The sequence below is a fragment of the Euleptes europaea genome, chromosome 20 (genome assembly GCF_029931775.1).
Source record: "Euleptes europaea isolate rEulEur1 chromosome 20, rEulEur1.hap1, whole genome shotgun sequence".
In the NCBI taxonomy this organism is placed as follows: domain Eukaryota; kingdom Metazoa; phylum Chordata; class Lepidosauria; order Squamata; family Sphaerodactylidae; genus Euleptes; species Euleptes europaea.
The window spans coordinates 25,408,017-25,434,121 of NC_079331.1; the positions used below are offsets into that span (position 1 = coordinate 25,408,017).

Genomic DNA, 26,105 nt, shown 5'->3' on the forward strand with positions numbered 1-26,105 from the left:
TTTCCAGGGTGTATGACTATCAATTGTCCCTCAAGGATTCGGGCCTGTCCAGGGTACACCTTGCAGCCATTTCAGCCTTCTATGTGGGCATTGATTCAGGCTCTCTGTTTTCACATCCTGACTGTAAGAGGTTTCTTAAAGGCTTGAATAATGTTTACCCTCCAGTAAAACCACCTGTGGCTCAATGGAGCTCATCCCTGGTCTTGGCCCCACTGACTCAAGAGCCCTTTGAGCCCATGGCCACCTGCCCTTTGGGCGTATTGTCCTACAAGACAGTCTTCTCAGTGGCTATTATATACAGAGAGGGGCCCTGTTGAGTTGGGGGCTTGAAGGTGCTCCGCCATGACACACGCTTCACAAAATTTCACTGGGATCGGGTGGACCTAAGGCCCAGTCTGGAACATTTACCCAAGGTTGTGCAAAATTTCATTTGTCCCAGGATATTGTTTTGCATGTGTTCTATCCTGACCCTTGGTCACAGTCAGATGGGTCCCTGCACATGTTAGATGTCAGGAGAGTGTTACTTTTCCATCTCAATCGCACACAACAATGTAAGCAAGATACATCTTTATCTGTTTTGCTGGTGTGAACAAGGGTAGAGGCGCCTCTTCGACTGCCTTGGCCTTGCACGTGGACCTGCAGGATGTATGCTGTGCTGTGACGTGGTCCACACCTTCGACATTTGTCTAGCACTACCTGACGGATGTTGACGGGGGAGCAGATTCTGCTGAAGGAAAAGCGGTGTTACGATCCACTCTTCAGTGACCAGCCTCTCACCCACCTTCCACAGTAAGTGAGCGTCCTATTCTCCCATGAGGGACTGCACAGAGGCCATGAAGATGAAAACAGTGTGGCTTACCTGTAACTGTTGTTCATCGAGTAGTCCTCTGTGCAGGCACACATCCCTCCCCCCTTCTCCGCTGTGGACTGACTCACTGCCGTGTGGGTCTTTTTCTGTGGTGGCAGAAAGAGAACTGAGGGAAGGTTGCTCCCCCGCCCCTCTGTCACCTGTCCAAAAGGGTGGGAGGGGAGGGGGGAGCAATCCTTGTTGCTGGGCTAAGTTTAAGAAGCTTTCCAATTAGAAGTCTGAAGCTGGCCTGTGCATGTGCAGATCCCCATTGTGCCTGCACAGAGGACCACTCGTTGAATAACAGATACAGGTAAGCAACACTGTTTTCCTAACAGTCTGCTTCAGTTTGTGTTCAAACACAAACTTTATAAGGTGGCTCAGTCACTATTAACCTGCCTAGATGTGTTTCATGAAGAATAATCACACACTGATTTGGCTGCAACGTAACTCTGCAAAATGGGTAGGAAAGGGAGCCCAGTTAGAAACTGTGTTCCGCACTGTTAACTTCCCAGGGTAGGGTAATTGCATATTGCTTCCTTGATATATTTTTGTAAACTTCTCACAGCATCCCTTACTACCTGTACCCTCCTCCCAGGGCCTTAGGGTTCTCTCTTTTCTTTCAAGAAGCTGCACTACCCTATTAGAAAAGTGGGGGGGAGGTTTGCGCTGTTTGGCCACATGGGCTGACAACAAGGAGGGACCGCTGCACCGAGGGAAGACAAGGAGCGTTTAGCCTCTCCTATGGGGCTCCATGAGGGTGGCCAGTCCCAGTATGGCTGCTGGTCTCTCCTGCTCCTCCGGCCAGGTGGCTCAGTGGGAAGCAGCTTTTCCAGTGGTTGCTGGAGCTGAGCCAAGCCTTGTGAGGGCGGCCAGCTGTCCTGTTTATTTAGCAGAGGCTGAGAGGGATGCTGGTTGACCTCCGTGCCGTGCAAAGCTGCAGCTGCCAATTTCCACTCATTAACATATGTTCTTATGTTCTTATTAAGCCATTATTATATGCAAGAGCCAGTGCAGTGGAGGGGCTGGAGGGCAGGACTATGACTAGGATCTGGGAGACTCAGGTTCGAGTCTCCACTCTGCCTGAATTGCAGGGTGTTATATACTGTATGTGTGTGGGGGTAAGGCTACCAACCTCTTGGTGGGGTCTGGAGTTCTGGAATCCTAACTCATCCTCAAATTGCAGAGATCAGTTCCCATGGATGTTTCAGGGAGCAGATTGCGTGGAATGATATCTCCACTGAGCACAGAACCCAAAATCTCCAGGAATTTCCCAAGCTAAAGCTGGTGACCCTTGTTGGGGGCCGGCCAGCCAGGGATGCTGAGCGTTCCAGCATGCCAGCCATGGTGGGAATGTCCTGCATACCCTTGACTGTGGGACGTGCTGTCTGCTGACCTGACCATGAGATGGGGCCTCCCCTGGTATTGGACGCTAACCTGGTGAACCAGGTTCGTTTATCCACTCCTACACATAAAGCCAGCTGGGTGACCTTGGGCTAGTCACAGCTTTCTCAGCCCCACCTATCTCACAGGGTGTCTGTTGTGGGGAGAGGAAGGGAAGGTGCTTGTAAGCCGGTTTGAGTCTCCCTTAAGTGCTAGAGAAAGTCAGCATATAAAAACCAACTCTTCTTCTTACCCATGGAAGTGCTGGTGTCTAAGGAAGCCAAGAGACTGGGTTCCCCCGTCATGTCTGGGTTGGAAGTCAGCAGGCCCCCTTTGCAGAAAAAGCACCCAAGGGCCTGCCCTGCCTGGTGAGGGGCTCTCTGCCTGCCCCCTCCCTCTGTTCCTCTTGGTAACGCACTGGCGGGCCCAGGAAACCTGGGTTGGGAAACCCCCCGCCACTGTTGACTTCCAGGGTTGGGGGTGGCTGGAGCCGTGGGTAGCTAGCACTAGCTTGCAGGGGGTCGGGGTGGCAGCTGCCAGCAGTGACTAACGGAAGTGATGCTGTCTTCTTGTTTTCTCAGAGCTCTTGTCTATGCCAGCTGTAAAGCGGTTTTCTGTGTCATTTGCAAAGCATCCAACTAATGGTATGTTTGCTTCTTAATTTGATTTTCTCCCTGCCCGGCCATCATAACGATCCCTGTGCATGCTGTTTGAATGTGTCGTGTCCCGCTGCAACTAACCAGCTTGCCCGCTTGCCCCCATTTGTGACTTTGCAGGGGTGGAGAGGTCCTGAGCGGTAAAACCTTCCGTGCACACAGGCACGAGCGCCACGCAGATGAGCGTAGGCTGGGGTGGGCCTTAGATGGCTCGTGACAAGGCAGGTGAGGGCAAACTGTCCCTGCAGCTCCCCAGCCCAGGTCTGGCCAGCAAGTGTGTCTCACCAGGGCTGTCTGCAAGGTTTGTCTGTTTGGTCTTCTGGCTTTCTTGAGGGGCCCTGTCTGGCCCTGGGGTGATCTGGTGCGGTGGTCCAGAACCTTCATGTAGAATTGGGATTGCAATGGGAGGGGGGGAACCTTCCTTATTGAATTCCCCCCCCCCAAGACACAGTCAACTTTTGTGAAAGGGGTGTGTGTGGGGGGGGGATCCTGTAAGAAAATACTTCCTTTCAGAATTTAATATCTGAATTGAATGATAGAAAAGATGGTTTTATGAGGCTTGTATCTAGAAATTTGTTTCTCTTATTTCCTATGGTAATGTTCATACCATTGTGCCATTTTTAAGCCTTTTACGTTTACCATGTTTTTTGTTTTCAATTTCAGTTACATCAAAATGTAATGTTTAGTTGTGTAGGGTGCAGTGGTCCGTAACACAGTTTCCAACACTGGGTAATTTCCCCCCAGTATTTACCATGATTGGTTTTGTGTCCCATCCATAGGACCCAGGAGGTCAAGATGGGAGTGGGTTTTTTGTTTGTTTATTTATTCTCATAGCCCAGCCAAGGGTCAGACCTGTCAAAACACAAGCAGAACCAACTGCCCCTCTACATAACCACTCTTCAGACAGCAGGACTGAATAGGCGTGGAGTGTTTCCAGAGACCAGGCTTCAGGCATTCCAAATATAGAGTTAGAAGGGACCACCAGGGTGATCAAGTCAAATATTCAGGCATTCCAAATACAGAGTTAGAAGGGACCACCAGGGTCATCAAGTCCAACCCCTCACAATGCAGGAAATTCACAACTACCTCACAACTACTATAAGCAAGTGAATGGAAGAAGAACAGAGGAGTAAACATGGTCTGTTCAAGCTTCAGCTGAGCAAGGGAACAAGCGAAAGTTGAAAATGTGCAGTCAGTACTTACTCTAAAGGATGTTTAATCAGGACAGGCAGGCTTTAAATGAACTTGCAGTAGTTAAAATCCATCATTATCTTGGTTCTCAGAGCTAGGGCTTCTCCCCATTGTCTCTGGCCATGTGGACCAGATGGAGTCCCCAGGGAAAGACGATGCCCTTCTTGGCTTGTGGCCCCCTAGTCAAGAGCAAGATGCAAGAGAAGACAAGTTTTTTTTCCGTGTCCAAATAATTTATAATAGGATAGTCTCTATCCTAGGATAGGAGTATAATGGGGTAGTCTCTCCTGCCCCTGGGTTCATTTAGATCTTCCTGTCCCACAAGGAAGAGAATGCATTCCAGCACTTGGGCTGTTTCCCTCTCTGTTCCTGGGTGTGCGATAGTAAACCTTTGTCCTGCTTTGGCCAGAGTCACTAGCTCAGTTCTTGGAGCTTCCCCCAACCCTCCTGTTTTTGCCAGTGATTGGAATACTGGGGTGAATTCTTTCTCCACGTAAGGCAAAGCCCCTCATACAATTGCATGGACCAGACATGACAGCTTTCAGGAGGTTGGGAAATTCCACCCTTCTGGATCAACAAGCAGATTTTGAAAAATGGGGTTGGGGTGTGTGTTCAAAACAAGGGTCTAGGTCAGGTGACAAAACTGCAAAATCCAGATAATAAAAACTCATTCTGTGACCAGCCATGAAATGCCCAGAATGCATGCAGGCCAATCCCACAAGTGTGCTGGGAGAAGGTGGGCCCTGCCTGTTATTTTCTCCCCTCTCCCCCAGTGCCAAGGTGCACCATTTGAGTGGACTGCCAGTTTTGAGCCGAGTGGGCTGGCGGGCAAATGCCGTTGGGATGATGGATTGGTAGGCTGGTCAGTGGCTGTTCTTTCTCAGCTGTTTTCAGCAAATTCTTTGGAATCTGTGGTTGGCTGTGAAGCATCAGCCCGGTGTCATCGCCAGCTGTCCTCTTGGCTTCGCCCCTGAACTGGGCAAAAGGGATCCCCCTTGCCTCTCTCTCCCCACACCCTCCTCTGCTGCTTTGCACATTCAGGAGAGGCTGGTGTGGAGCAGAGAGAATTTCTGCCTGAGACTCTCTCTCCATCTACCCGTCTCTCCCTGAAAGCAACACAGTCCACTCCTTGCAGGGCGATGCAGCCTGTGGGCTCCCTTTCTGCCAGTGCCTCAGGGTGTTTTTTTCTCCTGCCAGCAGCATCTGGAGTAGGATGGGATGGAGGGGTCCCCACGCTCTAAAGTGCCACTGCCTGGCAACGTGTGATTTCCCCCACAGAGAAAATCCTTGCTCATAAGTCATTTCTCATCAGGAATTTGGCAAGGTGGTTGTGATAAACCTACTGCCACATCCCAAAACCTAGCCCACCCCTGTGATGTAGTGGTTAAGAGCAGTGGGACTAAGCAGGTAGGTGATGTGAAAGCCCTCTGCCTGGAGAGCCGCTGCCAGTCTGAGTAGGCAATACCGACTTGGATGGACCAAGAGTCTGATTCAGTATAAGGAAGCTTCATGTGTACACATGAGCAGCGGAGGCTAATCTGGTGAACTGGATTTGTTTCCCCACTCCTCCACATGAAGCCAGCTGGGTGACCTTTGACTAGTCACACTCTCTTAGCCCCACCTACCTCACAGGGTGCCTGTTGTAGGGAGGGGAAGGGAAGGTGATTGTCATAGAATCATAGAGTTGGAAGGGACCACCAGGGCCATCTAGTCCAACCCCGTGCACAATGCAGGAAATTCACAACTATCTCCCCCACACACCCCAGTAACCCCTACTACATGCCCAGAAGATGGCCAATATGCCCACCCTCTCATCATCTGCCTAAGGTCATAGAATTAGCATTGCTGACAGATGGCCATCTAACCTCTGCTTAAAAATCTCCAGGGAAGGAGCACTTACTACCTCCCGAGGAAGCCTGTTCCATTGAGGAACCGCTCTGTTAGAAAATTCTTCCTAATGTCAAGATGGAAACACTTTTGATTTAATTTCAACCCGTTGGTTCTGGTCCAACCTTCTGGGGCAACAGAAAACAACTCGGCACCCTCTATAATACAGCCCTTCAAGTACTTGAAGATGGTTATCATATCTCTTCTCCAAGTTAAACATACCCAGCTCCTTCAACCTTTCCTCATAGGACTTGGTTTCCGGACCATCTTCTCACCATCTTTTTTTTAAAAATAATTTTTTATTTTTTCTTCATTTAATATGTCCATAAAAACAATATAATAATAATAATGAGAAAAACAAATAGTATTTCTAATTTAACAATCAAATGGCTTCCCCCTCTCCCTCTTCCGTCTAAAATTAAATTGTATAATCTTTTGCTAACAGAACTAATCCCAATATTATTTTAATTAACCTGTTCTTGTCGTATCCAACATTATTAAATCAATACCTAATATAAAAATTAATACAAAGTATGAATATGGGATTAAATCAATGAGTATCCTTTAAATGGTCCCGATAAAAAATAATTTTCACAGTACATTCTCCAAGCCTCCCATTCCCCCAAAGATCGTTCATTGTCATTCTGATTTATCAAAGCTGTGAGCTTCGCCATCTCGGTCAATTCCAGCATCTTTTTTATCCAGTCTTTTTTGTCTGGTATCTCAACTGTCTTCCATTTAGCTGCATATATCAGTCGATCAGCCGTGGTGGCATAAATCAAAAAAGTTCTATGAGTGAAAATAGTGTCCGGTATCATACTCAATAGCATCATTTCAGCTGTTTTAGGAATATTTTGTTGTAGAATCAACCTTATTTCATTATATATCATCTCCCAAATTTTTTTTAGCTTTTTCACAAGTCCACCACATATGATGAAAAGATCCTATTTCTTTATTGCATTTCCAGCAGTTTGGTGACATTGAAGCATAAGATTTTGCTAATTTCTTCGGAGTTAAATACCATTTATACATCATTTTGTATACATTTTCTCTTAATAGTTGCGAAGATATAAGTTTCAGGTCTCTCATCCAAAGCCTTTCCCATTTTTGTAACATTATATCATGACCCAACATTTGTGCCCAACTAATCATGGTAGGTTTTATTTATTCTTGTTCACAATAAAATTCTAACAATAGTTTATACATTTTGGAAATAAGATGATCATTTGTATCCAGCAAAAGTGTCTGTAAAGTTGATTTAGTTTTAGAAAATCCTGTTTTCACATCCTGTAAGAAGACCGAGTTTATTTGATGATACTGGAACCAAGATAATAAGTCTTTAACTTCCTCATATTCTTTTAGTGAACTTTTTGTACCTTCCCATTTCAAAAGATCCTGATATATTACAAATTGAGCTGGTCTTAATGGGCGTAATGTCAACATTTCTTGGGAAGAAATCCATAACGGAGTTTTTGTTTCTAATAAATGCTTATATCTAATCCATATCCTATAAAGAGATGATTTAACCATATGTTGTAGAAATGATGCATGTGTTTTAACTTTATTATACCACAAATAACGGTTCCAACCGCTTCTATTATCAAAACCCTCCAAATCCAGTAAACGTGTATTTTTTAAGTCCATCCAGTCTTTCAGCCATACTAAAGCAGCCGCCTCAGCATATAATTTAAAATTAGGAAGTGCAAGACCTCCTCTGTCTTTTGAATCCACCAAATATTTATATGCAATCCTTGGTTTTTTACCTTGCCAGATGAAGTTCATTAAGTCTTTCTTCCAAGTATTAAAATACTTTACTTGGAATATTATAGGAAGATTCTGAAACAGAAATAATTATCTTGGCAATACATTCATTTGTTAGTGTCAGGCCTGTGTCTCAGTTGGTTTCGTTTTCCCACTGACCAGACTCAAGGACTGTTATGCATATCTAAACTCTTTTGAAGCTGTGGGAACCACAGCGCTGTTTGTATTTTGTAATCTCTTGCTTTTTTCATGCTTTTATATTACCAAGTGCAAGCCAGCAAGCTCCATTGCTGTCACCTTTTCTTTGTGCTCTGTTAACCTATATGACCAGTAAAAACCAACTTCTTTGGACCTGACTGTCTCTGATGTGGTTTCTGGTTCAGATTGGGCCAAGGGCTTACAGTTAGATGACGTAATGAACGCTTGACCCAGCATTTTCCTGTCCAAATATTTTCTATCTTTTTTTGAGATGTGAGTTTCTTGTAGACAAATTAAAGTGTATTTCTGTTTTTGTAAAAATTTGAAGATCCTCTCTTTTTTGATCTTCTCGTTTAAACCATTAACATCCCATGAAATTACTTTAGCCATGATGATTCTTTGTTTTAATTATAGTCTTATAGTCTCGTTCCTCCAACTGCTCCCTTCTGTGAAAGATCCTCTTGTTCTTCTTTCTCATCTTCCTGCTCATCTGAAAGGGCATCCGCAAATTCTCTTTTGTACTTCCTCAAAACATTTCCAACATCTTGTAATGAGGTGATAGTAGTTCTGACTCCTTTGTACATAAAAGTTAACCCTTGTGGTAATATCCATCAATATTTTATTCCATTTTTCTGTAATGTTGCAGTAAAATCTTTAAAGATATTTCTTTTAGACATTAAATGTCTAGGTATGTCTTTAAGTAGTATCAGAGTTATTTCTCCTACGTTCATAGGCTTGTCATAATGAAGTTTCATGATTGCATCTTTCATCCTGATATCATAGAAGGTAATCATCACATCTCTTGGTTTGGTTTTCTTCAGCCTTGCCGGTAGGGGAATCCTGTAAATTCTATTTACTGCATGATCCAAGTCCTGTTCATCTATTTGGGTTAACTCTGCCAAATTCCTTATCATTGCATCTCTAGTATCACCTAAATCCTCATGGAAGTTACGTAATCACAGGTTGGATTCTCTGGTTTTCATGTCCATCATAGCCAGCTGGTCTTTAACTGTCTTCCTCCACAAGAATCGCATCAATTTGTCTCTCATGGCTATCCACTTTCTTCTTAACATCCTTCTGGTCTTCCATCACTTTCTTTAATGATCCATCTAATGTCTTCATATCTGTTTTAATTGTATTAACCTGAATTTTCACATCTTTAAGATCTTCTGTTACTTCCTTCATTGTTTGAGTCATTGTCTGGGTAAAGCTGTTCATCATGGTAGTCATTTGTTCCATCTGTTTTGACATCTGCTCCTGTTGTTTTGACATCTGCTCCTGTTGTTTTGACAGCAGTTCATGCTGTTTTGCAGTTGTCTCATTTTGTTTGGCAAACATATCTTGAATTTTCTTTTCCATATTTGCTTCTGAGGGTTCTTTAGGTTTAGATATTGCAGGTGATACTGTATGTATTGATCCAGACCTTTGACGAGTTGAAGACATTTACAGCTGATGCTTTGTTTTAAACAGTTTTGGCAAGTCTTAATAAACGTTGTTTCCAAAGTGTGGGTAGTTTAAGAGCTTATGATAAGCATAATCGCCAAGGTATTTAAGCTTAAAACCTCAAAAACAGCTTAAAAAACACTTTTAAAATTTTGAAGTACCATCGAGTTTTCGGGATGCTCTAGGTTGACAAGCATACAGGAAGTAGGAAGTCAGCCGGAAATGATGGAACCGCGGACCTTCTGTCGTCCCATTTCTGTAGTTTTTAGTAGAAAACCTTTTAATTGGTACACCAGGGGGATTCACTTCTGGTCCTGCAGTACATCTGTCCTTCCTGTCTCTCAGTTGTCGACGGCCGTCTTGCAATGCAGTAATGCTATTTCCTTGAGGTCTTCCGGTACTTCAAAATCTTGAGAACGTGGCTGGAGGAACTTCCCTGCCCAGAAAAGGTAACACGACCAAGGGGTAGGAGGGTTTTATTTCTCCTTTCCCCTCAAACGTCACGGAGCCTGATTGGTAGTTACTGTCAGGCTGTTATCTCGGTTCAGTTGTTTTCTTTCGTTTCTCTGCTGAACCGTCCAGACCTCAAGGACGGCTTCACATACCAAAGCCTGGGAACGCCATTCCTGGGAAATAACGCTATGTTTATGCTTTTTAATCTCCCGCCATTTCTCTGCCTTATATTGCTGAATACTGAGCAAGACAGCTCATAGCTGTCATCTTATCCTTGATGCACTGTAATGCCTATTTGATCAGTAAAGCCATCTGCTTGGATTCTGACTGTCTCTGTGGTGATTTCTGGTTCAATGGGTCAAGAGCTCACATTATGACAGCTATCTCCTTTCCATCAGTCAGGCTGGAGCCCAGGGGGGTTCGCCTGCCACTCAGATGGGAGCTAAGTGAAAGCTCTTCGAGTGAGTTTACCGTGGCTGGAGCCCCATGTGGCTCGCCTGTCACTCGGATGGGAGCTACGACGGAGCTCTCCGAGTGAGCCCGGTGTGGTTCGCCCCGATCCCGGTGGATCTGTCCCCCGGAGCCGGGTTAAAAGCACTGGCGAAACGGATGGTTGCGCTCTTCCACGGAATGACCTCGACCACCGCTTCAATGACCGGAATTGCTAAGCTGTCGACCCCCGTCTTTGGTGTCAGCGCAGCGACCTTAGCGGTCCAACCGCAACTGGATCTTCCGGATCAAGCCGGACCTAGTCCGGCATGGGAGCAGGAAGCTCGGCCACTAGTGACCACGACCCTGACCACCAAACTTGAAGCGGACCAAGTTTTAGCGGATCGTGAGAGGACCAAAGAGGACTTGCACCATGAGGAAACTCTCTGGACTGCAAACCTCCGCATCGGCCAGCCCCGTCGCTTAGGTGATGCGGGCACGGATATGGTTTTGCTCCGGCAGCACAATCAGGAACACGTAGACCGGGTGTCCCACTTGCAGGGTCAAATGCACTTTGTGCTTCACGACAACAACTGCTTGCAGCAGATACAAGCTGAACTGGATGGCCCGGTCCCAGCTCCACAACCAGGGTCTCCTGATCAGGCTCAACCGCAGCAACCTGCGGCACCTCTGGGCGGAGCGCCCATGTCGCCAGTATCTCCAGCAGTGCCTGTGGCGCCAGGAGACCCCAGAGCTCCCGTCCTGCCACCGCCAGAAAGTCCAGGAGCCACGTTCCTTGGATCTACACCAGCACCCGTACTACCTCCAGTTCCATGGAGACCACCCAACTGAAGATCTCTTTCGCCGGCTCGGCAGAGATACTACCTTGTCAGCGACCCAAGGTGAGGGGAAGCCAGAAGTCTCCCCCCAAAGCTTCCGTTCCCTGCCCGCAGAGATCAGCGCGGCCCCCTCAAGATCACGAATCCCGATTCCAAAGGGGAGCTTGCCTAGTTTGCGGAGCAATGAACCACTTTGTTTCAGCATGCCCTCAACGCCTGGAACTCCCTCGACCGAACACGTTGCCCCGGGCTCGGGGACGACCTCAACGCAGAGGCACCGCGGCCACCCGCAGTACAGCACCGGGATGGCCCACACCCTCTGCACTGCCTACTTCTGCAGACCCCTCCGGGTCCTGGATTACAAGTGCCCCAGTGGGGGACGTTTCTCCATCTTCGGACGGGGATCATCTCCAAGATACCCCAGCGTTAACCCTGGACTCGCTTCCTGACCTATCACAAAACCGGGGAAGACCTCAACGCAGAGGCACCGCGGCCACCCGCGGTACAGCGCCGGGACGGCCCACACCCTCTGCACTTCCCACTTCTGCAGACCCCTCCGGGTCTTGGATTACAAGTGCCCCAGTGGGGGACGTTTCTCCATCTTCGGACGGGGATCATCTCCAAGATACCCCAGCGCTAAACCTGGACTCGCCTTTTGACCTGTCTAATAACCGGTCACAGTCTGCGGCGAATGGGACGTCCCCACAGACCCCCGCAGTTTCTCCTACAAAACCTACGAAACCGACAAAGGTGAAAGAAGTAGAAAATACGGTGTATGTGGACGCAGTGTTGCAACACTATAAAGGGGGTCCCCAACTGCCTGTCAAGGCACTTATTGACTCCGGTTGCGCTCGCACTCTCATCAATGAGGCCACATTTGCAGCACTCAAAGTCAAGTCCGAGGCTTTACCAGCCCCCGTCCAATTTGCCCAAATGGATGGAAGCCATTTCAAGGGGGGTCCAGTTGATCATCACACTATAGGGGTGGCGATGGGAATTGGCTCCCACTGGGAGCAAATCGACTTTACCATAGCCCCTATTCGATTCGAAGTGGTCCTGGGAATTAACTGGATTAAAGGTCATTGTCCCAGTATTGATTGGGACACGAACACAATCTCCTTTGACAACCCTAAATGCGACCAGCACCGACAGCAAGTTGCGGTGCTGTCTCCACCCGCTTCGGCATCACTCTCCGAGGTCCCATCACCACCAGCCCTCCCTGAGATATACCAGGACTTTGCGGATGTCTTTAACATTAAAGAATGTGATGCCTTACCCCCTCACCGGGCTACTGACTGTGCAATTGAAGTGGTGAAGGACTGTACATTAACCAAAAGTAAAATCTACCCAATGAGCACTTCCGAGCGCACTGTGCTACGGGACTTTTTGGACAAAAACCTTGCCAGAGGGTTCATTCGCCCATCGAATGCTCCCAACTCAGCCCCCGCGTTTTTCGTCCGAAAAAAGGAGGGCGACCTACGCCTCTGCATTGACTTCCGAAAACTCAATGCAGTTACTCAAGCCAACGCCTATCCTATACCGCTAATTTCAGATATCTTGGGACAACTACAAGAGGGACGTATTTTTTCTAAATTGGACCTGGTAGAAGCCTACTACCGCGTCCGTATCCGCGAGGGGGACGAACCCCTCACTGCCTTCTCTAGCTGCTTTGGAATGTTTGAATTCCTTGTGATGCCCTTCGGGTTAAAAGGGGCCCCGGGGGTCTTCATGCAACTCATCAATGAAATCCTTCATGATTTACTATACCGCGGAGTGGTGGTTTATTTAGACGACATTCTTATTTATTCAAAAACCATGGACGAGCATGTCGCATTGGTCCGAGAAGTTCTACGCCACCTACGCAATCACCAACTCTTTGCTAAGTTAGCTAAATGCGAATTTCACCAAAGCAAAATAACCTTCTTGGGATATATAATCTCCCACCATGGCCTTAGCATGGACCCGGCCAAGGTCCAATTCGTCCTCGATTGGACTCCTCCCTCCACCCGCAAGCAAGTACAACAGTTTCTGGGCTTTGCTAATTTCTACCGCGGATTTATTCCTAACTTTGCCCAAGTAGCACTGCCCATCACCGACCTTCTGAAAACCAAGGGTAAAGAAAGCTCTGCTACATTACCCTCCGCTCTGTGGATTAATCAATGCCAGACCGCCTTTGTAGCCCTCAAACGCCTTTTCACGTCGGAACCTGTGCTACGGCACCCAGACCCAAATCAAATGTTTATTGTGCCTCCGACGTAGCTATGGGAGGGGCCCTGCTCCAAAGAGGACCAGATGGTCTCCTTCACCCCTGCGCTTACTTCTCAAAGAAATTTGCGCACTCCCAATTGAACTGGCCCATTTGGGAGAAAGCCGTTCTCATGCACTTACTCTATGGCGACAATTCCTGGAAGGGTCTAAGGTCCCCTTCGAAGTTTGGACCGATCACAAGAATCTAGCCGCCCTCACAGGAACCCATAAGTTATCCGCGAAACAACAGCGTTGGGCGGAATTCTTTGCTCAGTTTCGTTTTGTCCTGAAGCATGTCCCAGGAAAACAAAACGTTCTCGCAGATGCTCTTTCCCGGTTGCCTCAATATCCAACGAAACTCTTTACGCCCGCACAAAGAGAAGCCCTACCCGTACTGGCTGTACAAACTCGATCCCAGACACTGCCCCAGCGGAAGCACGCAGTAGCCGGCGTTCCAGCTCCTCCAGCCCAACTGGCCGCCCAGCCGCCTGCAATCTGCACACCGCCGCACGTAAGCGCTTCCCCCTCGTCATCCCCCATAACTACTCCTACTGCCACCGTAAACAACGGGGGGGGGGGGTTCCCGTCTCCGAATCTTTCTTAAATTCCCTTCGGGAGCAATGCCTTATGGAACGCTCTGATCAAACCCTGCCTCCTGGTGTAATCGAACAAGGAGGCTTTTGGTACAAAGACTCGAAATTATATGTGCCCAAAACGCTCCGAAAAGACGTCTTACACTTGGCTCATGGAGTAAAAACAGCTGGACACTTTGGGTTCTTAAAGACCCTTCACCTGTTGCGCAGACAATTTTGGTGGGGGGGAATGCGTTCTGACATTGACTCTTTTATTTGCAGCTGTCCTGTTTGCACCACAGTCAAACGATCTCAAGGCAAGCCCCCAGGACTGCTGCAACCACTTGAAATACCCAGCAAACCCTGGGAAGTGATTGCTATGGACTTTATGACGGATCTCCCTCTCAGCGGGGGAAAGACTGTGTTATGGGTTATCACTGACTTATTTTCTAAGCAAATACATCTGGTTCCATGTGCGGGGATCCCCTCCGCTCAGAAGTTGGCCCGCCTCTTTTTATCACATGTCTTTAGACTACATTCGTTTCCGCGCAAGATAATCTGCGACCGCGGAAGTAGTTTTGTTGCTAAGTTTTGGAAAGCTTTTCTCAAATTGGTGGGGGTTGAGCAGGGGTTGTCTAGTGCATACCATCCCCAAACGGATGGTCAAACCAAACGTGTCAATGCTGTACTTGAATGTTACTTACGCTGTTATGTCAATAACCATCAAGATGACTGGGTGGAGCTGTTGCCTTTTGCAGAATATGCCTACAATAATGCTGTACATCAGTCCACAGGTTTCAGCCCGTTTTATGCGGTGTATGGACAGGACTTCGGTCCTATCACCCCAATAGAAGGAGGGGAGGGGGAAGGAGATGCCGACATTGCCTCTTGGGCACATACCCTCCGTACAACATGGCCCTGGCTGGTTAGCAACCTAGACCGAGCCAAACGTAAATACAAGGCGCAGGCTGACAAGCATCGTTCCCCCGGTGAGGACCCGCAAGTGGGTACCTTAGTATACCTTTCCACCAAGAACCTGCGCTCCACCCGTCCATGCCATAAGCTCAATGCTAAATACATTGGCCCGTTTCCCATCATCCGCGTCATAAACCCTGTCACGGTGGAACTGTCACTCCCCAAAACTCTGAGGCGTGTGCACCCCGTTTTCCATATCAACCTTCTGAAGCCCCATGTTGCTTCCCCGCAATGGCACCCGGAACCACCTCCTGAACAGCCCATAATGGGGGGGGGGGAAGAACATTTCGAAGTCTCCAAAATCCTGGATTCCCGCATACACCATGGGACCTTGCAATACCTAGTCCGCTGGAAACACTTCCCCCCTGCCTATGACGAATGGGTTCGCGCACGAGATGTCTCCGCCCCCAAACTTGTCAACGCCTTTCACAATGCCTACACAGACAGACCAGCCCCCTTGCCGGAAGGGAGGGGGCCTTAAGGGGAGCAAGATGTCAGGCTGTTATCTCGGTTCAGTTGTTTTCTTTCGTTTCTCTGCTGAACCGTCCAGACCTCAAGGACGGCTTCACATACCAAAGCCTGGGAACGCCATTCCTGGGAAATAACGCTATGTTTATGCTTTTTAATCTCCCGCCATTTCTCTGCCTTATATTGCTGAATACTGAGCAAGACAGCTCATAGCTGTCATCTTATCCTTGATGCACTGTAATGCCTATTTGATCAGTAAAGCCATCTGCTTGGATTCTGACTGTCTCTGTGGTGATTTCTGGTTCAATGGGTCAAGAGCTCACAGTTACCACGTCAATCAAAGAGTTCACTTGTTTAGTCTACCCACAGCTCAACTTGATAGCGTCCTTGCCACTTTATCTGATGTCTTATCTCGGTGAAAAAGTTTTTGTGCGATGGGGGAGGGGAGAATACGGAGTTCCCTATTATTTCTGCCAACCAGTTCAGACTTCTATTCCCAGTAACATCAAAAGAATTCTTGTTACTCACTTAGATTTCGGAGGGTTTTTTCTTCTTTAAAATAGTTGATAAGATGGTTATAGGTAATGGAGGTCCAAGCCTAATGCCAAAGAGACGCTTGCGGCGATGCAATCTCCCCTCAATGCCTAGCGGGACACCATCCACACCTTCGGGGGACTTAAAAAAGCTCCCTCGGAGAGTATGGGAGTCACACCGTTTTCTTTGGGCTGCAGAGGAATTCCTGTACCCCGGTCCACTATTTAGAACCGGGTTGGTGTGCTAAAAAACACTCCTTTCTAAGCGTTTCTTGGATTCCCTTGGGAGCTTCCCCAAGGGACAAGTGCTGGGACCAGCTCAGTTACTGGAAGTTTTACTCACCATCTGTGTTGCCCTCCTCTGGACACATTCCAGCTTGTCTACATTCTTCTTAAATTGCGGTGCCCAAAACTGAACACAATAGTCTAGGTGAGGTCCAACCAGAGCAGAGTTAAGTAACACCATTACTTCGCGTGATTTGGACAGTATACTTTTGTTGATGCAGCCCAAGATCGCATTTGCCTTTTTCGCTATCCTATAATTATGCATTTGATTTTTCCTACCTAAATGCAGAACTTTTCATTTGTCTTTGTTGAAGTGCATTTTATTAATTTTCTCCAGCCTGTCAAGATCACCCTGTATCCTGGCTCTGTCTTCTACCGTATTTGCTACCCCTCCCAATTTAGTATCATCTGCAAATTTCATAAGCATCCCCTCTATTCCTTCATCCAAATCATTTATAAAGATGTTGAACAATTGTAAGGCGGTTTGAGTCTTCCTTAAGTGGCAGAATGCAGTCACAGAACTTTGGGGGAGGGTTTGAACCAGGCCAATTAAACTAGTGTGTTCAGTGGAGTCCCTTTGGGCCCAAACCTCTCTCCCTCCTGCCTTAATCAGTTCCTTGTGCCATTAGCTTGACACTGTCACCTTTGTGAAAAATTGGCAGTTATCTATTTTCCAGGTACTTGGGGGTTCAAACATCTCTCCCCTCCCTTTACCTTCTTTCAACGCTTTTTTGAGCGGCATCCTCAGTGTCTGCAGTTTGACAGTGTTCATTTCTCTCTGATGTTCCAGCTGCATCTCCTGCCTTACTGGATGAACAAGCATAGATCTGCTGATGCTGCTGATGAGGCCCTGGGAGTGTTGTCCTGCCTGGACTTAGAGGCTCTGCTTCTGCCACAGCTGGGCTTCCTCTGTGTGCTCTTGCATCTCCCCCAGTGGCCTGTGCTTCTCTCCCTGGGAACCTTGTTTGCTTCCCTGTGGAGAATACAACAAAGGCTTCCCCAGCTGTTCTTCCGTTGCCCCCCCTTCCCACACTGGGGTTGACCAAGAGGGTCTGGTTTACGTTCTTTTAAAAATAAAACCCCAACACATTAAAGCAACAACAACAACACATCCCTATCTCCCAACTCCTGGTCCATCTTTGGTGGCAAGTTGATGCCACCAAGAGAGTTACCCTCCTTCTGTTTCAGCCCCTGGCCCTCTTGGACCCCAGGAACATTGTGTGTGTGTGTGAGAGAGAGAGGGGGGGTGAAGGGATAGGAGCTGTCCCCCCCTTCTCCCTCCTGCTCTCCTTTGTCACTCTGCCGACTGAACCCTGTTTGCATAGAACAAGGACCGGGCTATGAAGGTGAGCTTCTAAGCAGCCAGTTCACAAGCAAGATAATTTAGAGAACAGAGATTGTATAAAGAAGCAGAAGTCCTACTAAAACACAGATAATGGGAAACAGTCAGAGGACAAATACCGAGAGGCAGAACCCGAGGCAAATAGAATGAAAAGATGTAACATTAGCTAATTCTATAGTTACACTAGAAAGCCTGGACACTCCTCTCCATGGAACTGGCTCAAGAATTAGAAGCTTGACAATGCCTCTTTCCAGTTCCAAGCCTGGACATAATCTTGCCCCCTCTCCCCCAGTCTTGATACAGACCGGGCGGGGGGACTATTGTTGAACACGGATTCCATCTCCAGGCTGACATTTTATGGATCCTCCTGCAGCATTGAAGGATCTTTGTTAATTAAACCTCAAAATACAAAAGTATGTGGCTGAGGGACATATTCTCATAGATTTAATTTATCATGCCCAAACGTTATGACTACCTATATATAATGACTGAAATACATCCAGGTTACAATCCCCAATAATTCTACTGGCATAGAATCAAGAGTCCTTTTGCAATCCTTGAACTTGTTCTTCCATGAGTCGTGGATATCTCTTCAACGATGCAACACCAGTAGATCAATTAATAAATAAAGCTATACATCATCTCTTTAGTATCAGTAGAAAAATAACTGTAAACCATCTCTTTAGTACTAGTAGATAAATAGGACGGGTTGCCGGCTCCTAATCCCATTTCGTAAAAATCTTCATCAGAACTTCATATTTGTTCAGGGGTCAGTATGAACCAAAATATCCTTGATTGATTTGGTTCTCCTGTAACCTATTTTAAGAACCACACCACAACTGGGAATTTATCTACTAGTACTGAAGAGATAGTTTACAGTTATTTTCTACCGATACTGAAGATTTATAGCTTTATTTATTAACTGATCTACTGGTGTTGCATCATTGAAGAGACATCCACGACACATGGAAGAACAAGTTAAAGGATTGCAAAAGGATCTTGCAAAAGGATTCTTGATTCTATGCCAGTAGAATTATTGGGGATTGAAACCTGGATGTATTTCAGTCATTACATATAGGTAGTCATAATGTTTGTACATGATAAATTAAATCTGAGTATATGTCTCTCAGCCACATATTTTTGTATTTTGAGGTTTAATTACAGTGCTGGTGAGGCAGCTACTATTTTTCCAGGATCTTTCTTAACCCAATCAAATTTGTGATGGGCAAGCTCAAGGTTTACTTTCAAACCTATGCTTGACCAATCACCTCAAAAGTTTGAATAAGGATTTTAGGGTGTCGGGATGGGAAATTAAAGCATATCCATCTTTGTGCCTTTGACATCTGAGCCAAATGGGGAAATATGAGCCCCAGAGGCTATTCTGTTCCCAGCCCCATTTGTCACCATATCCTGGGTGGGGCCCTCCATCATCTCTCAAGCAATTCTGTGTTATTCTAAGGCACATTCCATCCTCTCGCTACAGTTCACACCCCCAACCTCCATCTTTGGCCTCTGGCATGAGCCCTATCCTGCCGGGAAGGTACACGTGTTATTTATTGGAAGGTTCCAAGGAGATGTTCTCATATCATTTTGGGTGACGCTGACCTCCTCTTGGGCCTTGTTAGCTTGCTGTAAAAAGATGCAAGCTTGAAGATGGCAGGACAAATGGGGAGGAGAGCCGAACCGAGAGGAAGCAACTCTGAAAACGAGAGCCCGGATCATTATACTCGGGGCAATCAGTGAGGGTTGCAGAAGCCTGCAATTTTTGCTCTTTGGTGTCCTGCCCTGACTGAAAGGTCAGGACATTATAGGGAGGCGTGTGTGTGTGTGGGGGTCACCTGTCACCTCCAAGTCAGGCTTTGCAGCAGGGACTCTCAGGTGTTCTGTGAACAGCGCTGTTCATCTTACACAGTCCTTCATGAACCTCTCTGCATATGTGGGATTCTGAAAAGAACAAGAGAGGCTTCTAGAGGAGAGCAGCCATCTGAGAGGGTGGGTGGAACAGTCACCTGTGATGGATGAACACCTTTCGGAAGCTCCGCCAGCAAGACTCCCTTACATGGAGAAGAAGGGCATGGCTGGCAGAACGGCAATTTCCTTCTGCTTGAGGAGGGGCCCCTCATCCACGGGCCTGACTTGATTCCGCCCAGCAGAAGTGCCAGGTGCATAAGGCGGCCTTTGGTCTCGGCTCGGGAAGAGAGTCGGCCGGCCGTGAAGGGGCATGAGGAGAAGGAGGCCACACAACAGGCTGGGCTTCTCCCCAAGGGGGGTGGTTCTGGCCCTCGTGGGGGCGGGGCCACCTGACCAGTGTGGAGGATCCCCCCCCCCAATGAATCGCTGGCCCAATCCTCCTGGGCACCTGACTGTTTTGCTCGGCTCGCTGCCCCCCCTCCTCACCTGTATCCTTTTTGGCCCCTCCCTTCAGATGAGCTGGAAGGCGAGTGCTTTGCCCGGCTGCTTCATCGCTTTTCCTCTGATATTGCCACAAGCCAGCACCTCTCTCTGGATGCCCCCCTGGCCCGCCATCTCCACCAGTGCTTCTACCACCTGCGTCTCTTCCGGAATTGGGTGGTCTCTGGCCAGGACGATCTGGAGAGCCTTGACGGTATGGCACGGCATGGCATGACATGCTTGTAGCCTTGGTGTTTGTCCAGTATATGCTGGCAGGAAGCCTTCCCTTCGTTGGCTTTCATGCCAGTGCTGTTGTGGAGACCCAGGGGAGCAGCTTCTCTGCCACCCTGCAGTGTGGCTGGTGTGCACAGGTGGACAGACTTGTCCTTTTTGAGCCTTGCCTTTGTTGCCCAGGCTGCTCCGGGGCTGGCTGCCCAGGACTGTAGTGGCCCACATCGCCTCTAGATTGGGAGCAGGGCAGCAGAGAGGCTGGTTTTGCTCTGAGCTGCTTCAGTCAGCTTTGCACGGTGCTCAGTTTGTGTGCTTGGATTTCTGGTGGTATTTCTGTTGGCCGTTCTGTTCCCCCACCCCAACCCCAGTGAAGGTTGCAAGTGTCGTGGTGAGAAAGCAGGAGCCAGTCCGGTTTAGTCTTTTATCTTGCAGTGTGTGTTGCATGAGCTAGGCAAGTTTCCCCCCACTAGGGTGGAAGAAGAGGTAGCAGCACAGGGTTGGCACAGAGAGAGAGAGCATGCATGGGCAATGCAGACCTTCCTTTATTTTTCCTTTCCTTTATGTCTGTCCTTTATGATCGCAGACCAACAGGTCATGGGCAAAGCAGAGCCTGGTTTGGGACCTGGTAGCCCACATCCACGCTCTGCTCCCTGAGAATGGGAAAGTAAGCAGAAGGTGGGTCACTGGACAGGTGATTCTCTACTTCAGTTCCCAGGAATTGTCCTGTTCCCTGGAAGAGACTCTGGCTCTTCTGATCCTAAGGCCCTGAAAGGCAGCTCTGCCATAGCCTTTGCAAGCTATGAGGCTGGAGGAAACCATGACCTGCTCACAGAGCCTGGTTGCTGCCCTAGGGAGAAAACAGGCCCAGAGTTGCATCTTGGACCTTGGATTCCAGCTTTTTTGGGGGGGGGCAGCAGGTGCTACGGAAGGGTTGGGGTCTTTTTTCTTTCAGTGGACCAGAGCAGCTTCTTGTGCAGATGCTTTCATCAAGATTCTGATTTTCCCAGGACTACCTGGAACTACTTGGCACTAGCATTTATGGGATAGGTTAGGGCTACTTCTGTTCCAGGGAGCTTGAAACTCAGGCCATGGCGGCTTTTGGTGTCCTGGGAAAGGGGCTGAAAAAGAGTCTTGTAGTGCCCTTGCATGGGCCTATGGTGCACCTGCATTTGGAATTGTGTGTACAGTTCTGGATACCGTATCTCAAATGGGACACAGCAGAGCTGGAAAAAGCATAGAAGAGGGCAGCCAAGATAATTAAAGGGCTGGATCACCTGTCCTGTGAGGAAAGGCTGAAAGAGTCTGGAACTGTGAAGTTTAGGAAAAACGTCGTTAGGAGGGAACATGATAGAGGTTTATAAAATTTTGCATTGGAAAAGTGCACAAAGAAAATTCCTCCCTTGCATAACGTTAGATCTTGAGGGCACATGATGAAGTTGCTGGGAAACGCGTTCAGAACAGACTAAACGGTGGAATATTCACTGCCGGTGCATGAGTATATGGTGCATGGGTGGCTTTAGCAGGGGGTCAGCCAGATTCGTGCAGGAGAGGCCCATGGTGACTAAAGGGAACAGGCAGCCCTGTTTGGTCCTCCAGGCAGCTGGTTGGCTGCAGCAGGGAACAGTTGCTGGATGGACCCTCACTGATTTGACTCCAGCAGACTCTACAGACTGCCTTGTGAACTGTTTGGAGAACTTTGCTGCCAGAGGCTGCAGTGATGCCACAGGCATAGATGGCTTTTAAAGGGGGTGAGACAAATTAGTGGTGACTCAAAGGAACCTCCACACTCAGAGGCTGAATCTTCGTGCCAAGGGAAGGCCTCGGCCTCCGTGCCCTGTTGCTGGACCTTCAGACTTAACTGGCTGGCCGCTGTGTGAAGCAGGGTGCTGAACTAGATGGATCCTCAGTGGTCTGATCCAGCAGAGCTTTTCTGATGTTGTTGCCAGAAGTGCAAATCTGAAAGTAATGTGTTGATTTAACTATCCTAGTGCCATCAAGGAGTAACACAGCCCACCCCAGCCCAGAGAAGCTTATAACCTTAAATGGTCAATGGCCAGTGCGTAGTAGTACCGGCTGTGTTGGGCAGGCTGGTGGGCCGCGTTGGCTGCTGCCGGCAACTGGGCTCCCCCAAAGGCTCTGGATGCAGCTGGCGCTTGCTTGGGCAGTGTGTCTGGAGGGGGTGGTTTTGGGGTGCTGCCAAGGACTGGCTTTCCCTTGAGCCTTGATGCAGGAGAGTCTTTCTTGCTTTCTTTCTTTCTTTCTTTCTTTCTTTCTTTCTTTCTTCTGCAGGCTTTGAGGGCTGCTCCATGGTGCCCAGCATCTACCCCCTGGAGACTCTGCACAACTCGCTCTCCCTGCGCCAGGTCAACGATTTCTTGACAGGTCTCTGCAGGAGCTGCTGCAGCAGCACCCCCTCCAGTGCCCCCACAGGTACCCGCCGTGTGTGTGTGTGTTGGAAGACAGCCAGGATCTGGAGAGCCCCGAGTGCTGCCTTGGGGCGGGCATCAGCCCTGCTCCCCCAGCAGCACCAGGGTGCTGGAGGGGACTTTCCCAGCTGGGAACCTTCCTTGTGCCACTGGTGTGGTTAGCAAAGAGCTGCCTGCAGTGACAGCCTTCCCCCCGCCCCAGTGGAGGGAGGCTGACCCGGTGGTTTTCCTCTCTCTGGCAGCGTTGTTTCACTCCCTGGACAGCCAGGCTCCAGGTGACGCCTTCATGCAGCAGCGAATCCTGTCATCCTCGTCTTTGCCCCTGCAATCCCGCTCAGACAGGCCCCCCTGGTGTGAGTGATGGGGAGGGGCTTGGGGTGGGGGTGGCTGGTACAGTGTAAATCTGATGGCCAGAGAGTGAGAGGGGCTCCTGTCTCCTGGGGTGAGGGGTGGGGGGCTGATTTGGAATGGCAGCCTCACTGTTAAGACTGAAGAGTCTACCCCTTGAGCCAGCCACATTGCATAAGTCTGCTGCACTTGGCCAGGAGAGGAAGAAGGTCCCAGAGCAAGTGGGGGGCAGGGGGAGATGCCACAAGCCTGCTCTCCCCACCTCCAGCCTGGCCTCCCTTGGTTGGCTGCTTTCCTCCCATAGGATGCTTCAGGGGTCGATGCTCGGGTGTCTTCCCTGCTGGCCAAGGGCATTGCTGTGCAGCACACCGTGTGTGTGTGTGTGTGTGTGTGTGTGTGGTGTTTCCCCCCACGCACCACCTGCACGAGTGACCTGTGTTCCTTTCTGTGGTTTCCTTACAGACAGCAGTGGGCCCTCGAGCACCGTCTCCAGCGCTGGACCCTCGTCCCCAGCCCCCTTGGAAAGCTGCCCCCGCTTCAGCTTCACCGAAAAGCCCCCCTTCAGCAGCCAAGTCGGCACGGAGCGGCTCAGTGGTCAGCTGCCTGCTGAGGGGCCGCTGGGGCCAGAGGAGGAGGAGAGTTTGCGTGGCGGCCGAGCCTGGAGAGAGGCCCCAGCGGTGGGCCAGGAAGGGGTGGGGCGGTCTCTACCGGGGCCATGGGAGCGGACCCTCGAGCAAGCCTTGCAGCAGATGCGCCCCCCGGGGCGTGAGGCGGAGCTCTGGCGAGCTGGGCCGGGAGGGGAGGGTGGGGAGAGCACGTGCCAGGCGATGCTGAGCCCAGGGGCGGACGTCTTGGAGGTGCGTAACGGAGGGGTGAGTGGACGAGGCAAGCCAGGTGAATTGCCCGAGGAGGGGCAGGAGGAGCCTGCAGGCACTGGGGGTCCTGAGCAGGGCCCAGCAAGGCAGACTACTGAAGAAGCGCTGCTGAACCCTCTTCTCCCCTCTGGGGAAGGCAGTTAGCCCTGGGCCTGGTGCTTTCCATACGGCAGCTTCCCCAGGAGCCCTGGGGGGGCCGGGAGGGGTCCTGTGGCGACTTTGAGGTGGCTGCAGCTGGGCAGGGCTGCCACCTCTCTTAACAGCAAGGCCAAAACACGCTGGGTAGAGCCGCCCCAGGCTGCCAGCCAGGACTCAGGGTGCGTGCAGAGATCCCTCAGGGTGGTGCAGCTTGGTGGCTCTTGAGGCCAAAGCTCCGGCCCCTGGAGTCGGAGAGGGGGGAGTCTAGCTGAGCAGGCAGCAGGCAGGAGGGGGCCCAGTCCCAAGTTCCAGCCCCTCCCAGAGACTGCGAGGATGCAGAGGAACCCACTGGGGAAATGCCAAATAATGTACAGTGCAGAGCAAATATTTAATATATTCTTAGTGTGGGGTGGGGGCCTCTACGTGTTCCTATTTGTCCCCCTCTCCGCCTGCTCCAGGAAAGGCTTGTCTGTGGTTCAGAATTGTCTGTGTGTCTTTCACTTAGGAGCTGTGAAAGTGTTTCCAAAGAGCCCTCCTTGTGCTGGATGTTTGGCGCATAGTAAAATGCTGAGGCCCCCTCCCTCTGGGTGCATCTTTGTCTCTGTCATTTCCCCTGCAGCTCGAGTTGATATCCTTTCCACCTTCTCCCCCCGCCCCCTCTCTGCTTTCCCTTGTCAGAGTTTCATATGGGCACAAAGCCACATCTTATTCTTGAAGGGCATGGTAGAGAGGGCAGGAGATGAGACAGGACACAGCCCCAACCGAAGTAGCTGAGCGTGGAACCATTTTTTGCTGCCCCCGGAGAAAGTGACGGGACAGCTGCAAGCTGCAGTAGCCCAAACACCAGCCGTGCCCACATGTGTGAGAACATCTGTCCCTCTCTCTCTCTTTCTCTGTCCTGCACATACAGCCACAAAAGTGGCAGGGCGGCCCCCCAGCCGGGGCAGAGGCATATTTCTGTTGCCTGAACTAAGCCAAGCAGGGAGCTGGAGCAGCCAGTGTTGCCTCTGCCTCTCCTCTGTGCAGCTTTAGCATCCAGACTCTGGGTTAGCCGGCCTGTGTCAGGGAACGCTATGCAGGCAGCCTGGCCAGAGGCCGATGGGCGCAACTGCGTAACCAGCTCTCCCCTGGAGCTGGCTGGGCAGGGGCTGCAACCCATCTGACCACCCCCTGGCGGAAGGGCCAGGGCCCCCAGGAAATGCCAGCTAGGGAGAGTTGGGCACTTGCTACAGGGAGGACTTCCTCCTTTAGGGAACCGATGCCCAAACTAGCTATGGTGTCCGTGGGTCTGACCTGATCCTGCTTGGGGCTGCGACACAGCAGGGGGGCAAACCAAGGTCGCTGGGTCCCATTTTTAAATGGCCAGATCCGTCTCTAGAGTGGTGGCAGAATGCATGTGTTGGACCCATGGCAGCTGTAAGTGTCTGGTTTGGCACTAAGAAGGCACCAGTGATGTTCTGGCTTGCAAGAGCCTCTGAAGAAGTAGTGGTGGGTGGGCCAAGCTGTTTGTTGCCCCCCCCCCCACAGGAAGGAGTATCCTACCCAGGCTTCCTTGGTCCACAGCTGTCTACTCCTGCCAGGCACTTCAGAGTGCCCTGTGGGATGGGGTGGGCATCCTGCTACCTTGGCTCTTTCGCACATTTCCCATGAACGCTAGTAGTCATCCAAGGTAGTGGGATTTCCCAAGAGGCTCAGCTGGAGGTGCAACGCCTGCCCCGGGGTGGGGGGCTTGGCCCCCTTCTGTGGAAACAGGACTCTGGAGACCGCAGTTAATGTGGCTTTATTGGTTAGTGCAGGCCCCTCCCTTCACAATCATTAGAATTACAGAGCATTGTGCACAGAAATGGGGGTGAGGAGGAGGGAGGCTGGAGGGGCTCAGCTGGATTTATACATGATACTGTTAAAAAGAGGGGCAGGGAAGAACTCGATTCTGTTTGTACAGCATTCAGCAGCGAAGGAAGCTGGAGCAGGAGATGCCGTTTTGGAAGTTAAGATGTCGTGTGAGTCAGAGCTTTCAGAGAGTTTTTCGACCTTGCATACAGGAATAAACACACACTTTTGGCCACATGCAGGAACAAGCAAAAGCAGAATGTAAATGTTTCTCCCACTGTGGGTTTTCTGGGCTTGTGGGATGCAAACTCTATCCCCACTGGCTAAAGTGGTGCTGGGCTGGGCATTTTAAGGAGG

At 49.6% G+C, this 26,105-nt stretch overlaps 1 protein-coding gene across 1 annotated transcript in view; it reads left to right on the forward strand.

The window, feature by feature from the left end:
* Positions 1–23,924, forward strand: part of PPIP5K1 (diphosphoinositol pentakisphosphate kinase 1) — a 72,121-nt gene extending 48,197 nt beyond the window's left edge. The window contains exons 25-29 of the mRNA XM_056865856.1: positions 2,812–2,874; positions 19,935–20,114; positions 22,421–22,561; positions 22,800–22,910; positions 23,368–23,924. Coding sequence (XP_056721834.1) covers positions 2,812–2,874; positions 19,935–20,114; positions 22,421–22,561; positions 22,800–22,910; positions 23,368–23,924 — 1,052 coding nt within the window. The remainder of the gene's footprint in view (positions 1–2,811; positions 2,875–19,934; positions 20,115–22,420; positions 22,562–22,799; positions 22,911–23,367) is intronic.
* The last annotated feature ends 2,181 nt before the right edge of the window (positions 23,925–26,105 follow it).